Here is a 1,400-nt window from a genome sequence, read left to right as displayed (position 1 = left end):
AAACCATAATACAACTTTTATTTAGTCTCTATCAAAATCTCACCGACTTTATGCCCGTAATGATGACCGGTGATGTTATATCCTCCTTGGTGGCGGTACTATTTCCCAACAACATTAAAGAAGATAATATAGAATCAGAACCGAATAGTGGCAATTCTTCGCCGGTAGAGGAATCCAATTGTTTCCTTTTAAATGCCAGCGTCAATAGTCAACAATCCATAACGAAACTAACCAATCATCCTGTGCGTAAATGTATTATAGATTTCTTGCGTGTTATTGTTGTAGATTCCTTGAGTCTTAATATGCATGGTAAAACTACCCCAGTCATTGACTTAGTATTAGATGCTTCGCCCGATAACTCGGAAATACCTTTACAAATTGAATATCAAACTGAGATAATAAGCGCTCTTATGGATCATTTATTGGCCGCTGATATTTTGCTGGGAGAACAGGCTGCTCTCTCTCTAGTGCCGCTAACACAAAGTCATACTCAACATATAGCTCCTAATGTTTTCTATTTCACTGCACGTGTAGTGGACAAAATGTGGCAGGGTTGTCTGACGCGTAATCCTCATGAGATATTCGATTTTATTATCAAATTAATAGCACAAGCCAAACGTAGATCCTCCTCATTGTCATTGGAACAATTACATCATTCCTTGAATCGTACTATTTTATATTTATTGTCAAGGCCCACGGAGGCCATAACAGAGCAAATGAGTGTTTTGGAGGCTTTACATAAAATCATCACCCATAGATTGTTAATATTTGGTGCTGGGAATCATGAGTTGGAATTTATAGGCTGTTTAACTTACTGTCTGCTGCAATTGACTTCGGATATGAAAATTATACTGGAACCTTCGACGACACGCAATACCACCTGGCATGTAAATCCGCAGGCGGATATAATAGAGCCCAAGGATGAGGATTTAAATCAGTTACAGGTACAATTAAAGAAATATTTCCATTCTTCCAGTCTTATTTATATAATACCTTTCTTATCAAGGGTCGTAATCTCATTGTCGGCGCTGCCTTCCGAGTTTGGGAGGAGTTATATGTCTGTAAAAAGCCTGCGATCGAAGAGGTTTTCAAAGTTACCCTATGCGCTCCTCCGGCTAATTCAAAGGCTCCTGACTTGCAAACCACACGTGAGCAGGTTATGGAATTGGCCTCTAAGCTTTGGTTTAATTATGTAGATGCTGAGCGTAAGGCCTCCTATCGTATACCCTGGGAAATACACAATCAAATACAATCTAAGATACAAAAAGTAACCGGTGGCTTAACGCGCCTCGCCAGTCGCACCAAAGTGAAGAAAGATGAATTAGTTCGCACAAAATCGAATATGCGGAAGGAGCATGCTTTCGAATGTACTGGAATACATGTGCAGTTGATAAAGTAAG

General features: G+C 39.6%; 1 protein-coding gene across 1 annotated transcript in view; it reads right to left on the bottom strand.

Moving 5' to 3' along the window:
* Nucleotides 1-1,242: 1,242 nt before the first annotated feature.
* The window catches only part of LOC124421037 (WD repeat and FYVE domain-containing protein 3), a 4,714-nt gene continuing 4,556 nt past the window's right edge, over nucleotides 1,243-1,400 (bottom strand). Inside the window, exon 5 of the mRNA XM_046955791.1 lies at nucleotides 1,243-1,370. Within this exon, the coding sequence (XP_046811747.1) occupies nucleotides 1,243-1,370 (128 nt within the window). The remainder of the gene's footprint in view (nucleotides 1,371-1,400) is intronic.

The sequence above is a fragment of the Lucilia cuprina genome, chromosome 2, assembly GCF_022045245.1.
Source record: "Lucilia cuprina isolate Lc7/37 chromosome 2, ASM2204524v1, whole genome shotgun sequence".
Lineage (NCBI taxonomy): Eukaryota > Metazoa > Arthropoda > Insecta > Diptera > Calliphoridae > Lucilia > Lucilia cuprina.
This window is presented reverse-complemented; position numbering and strand designations above follow the sequence as displayed.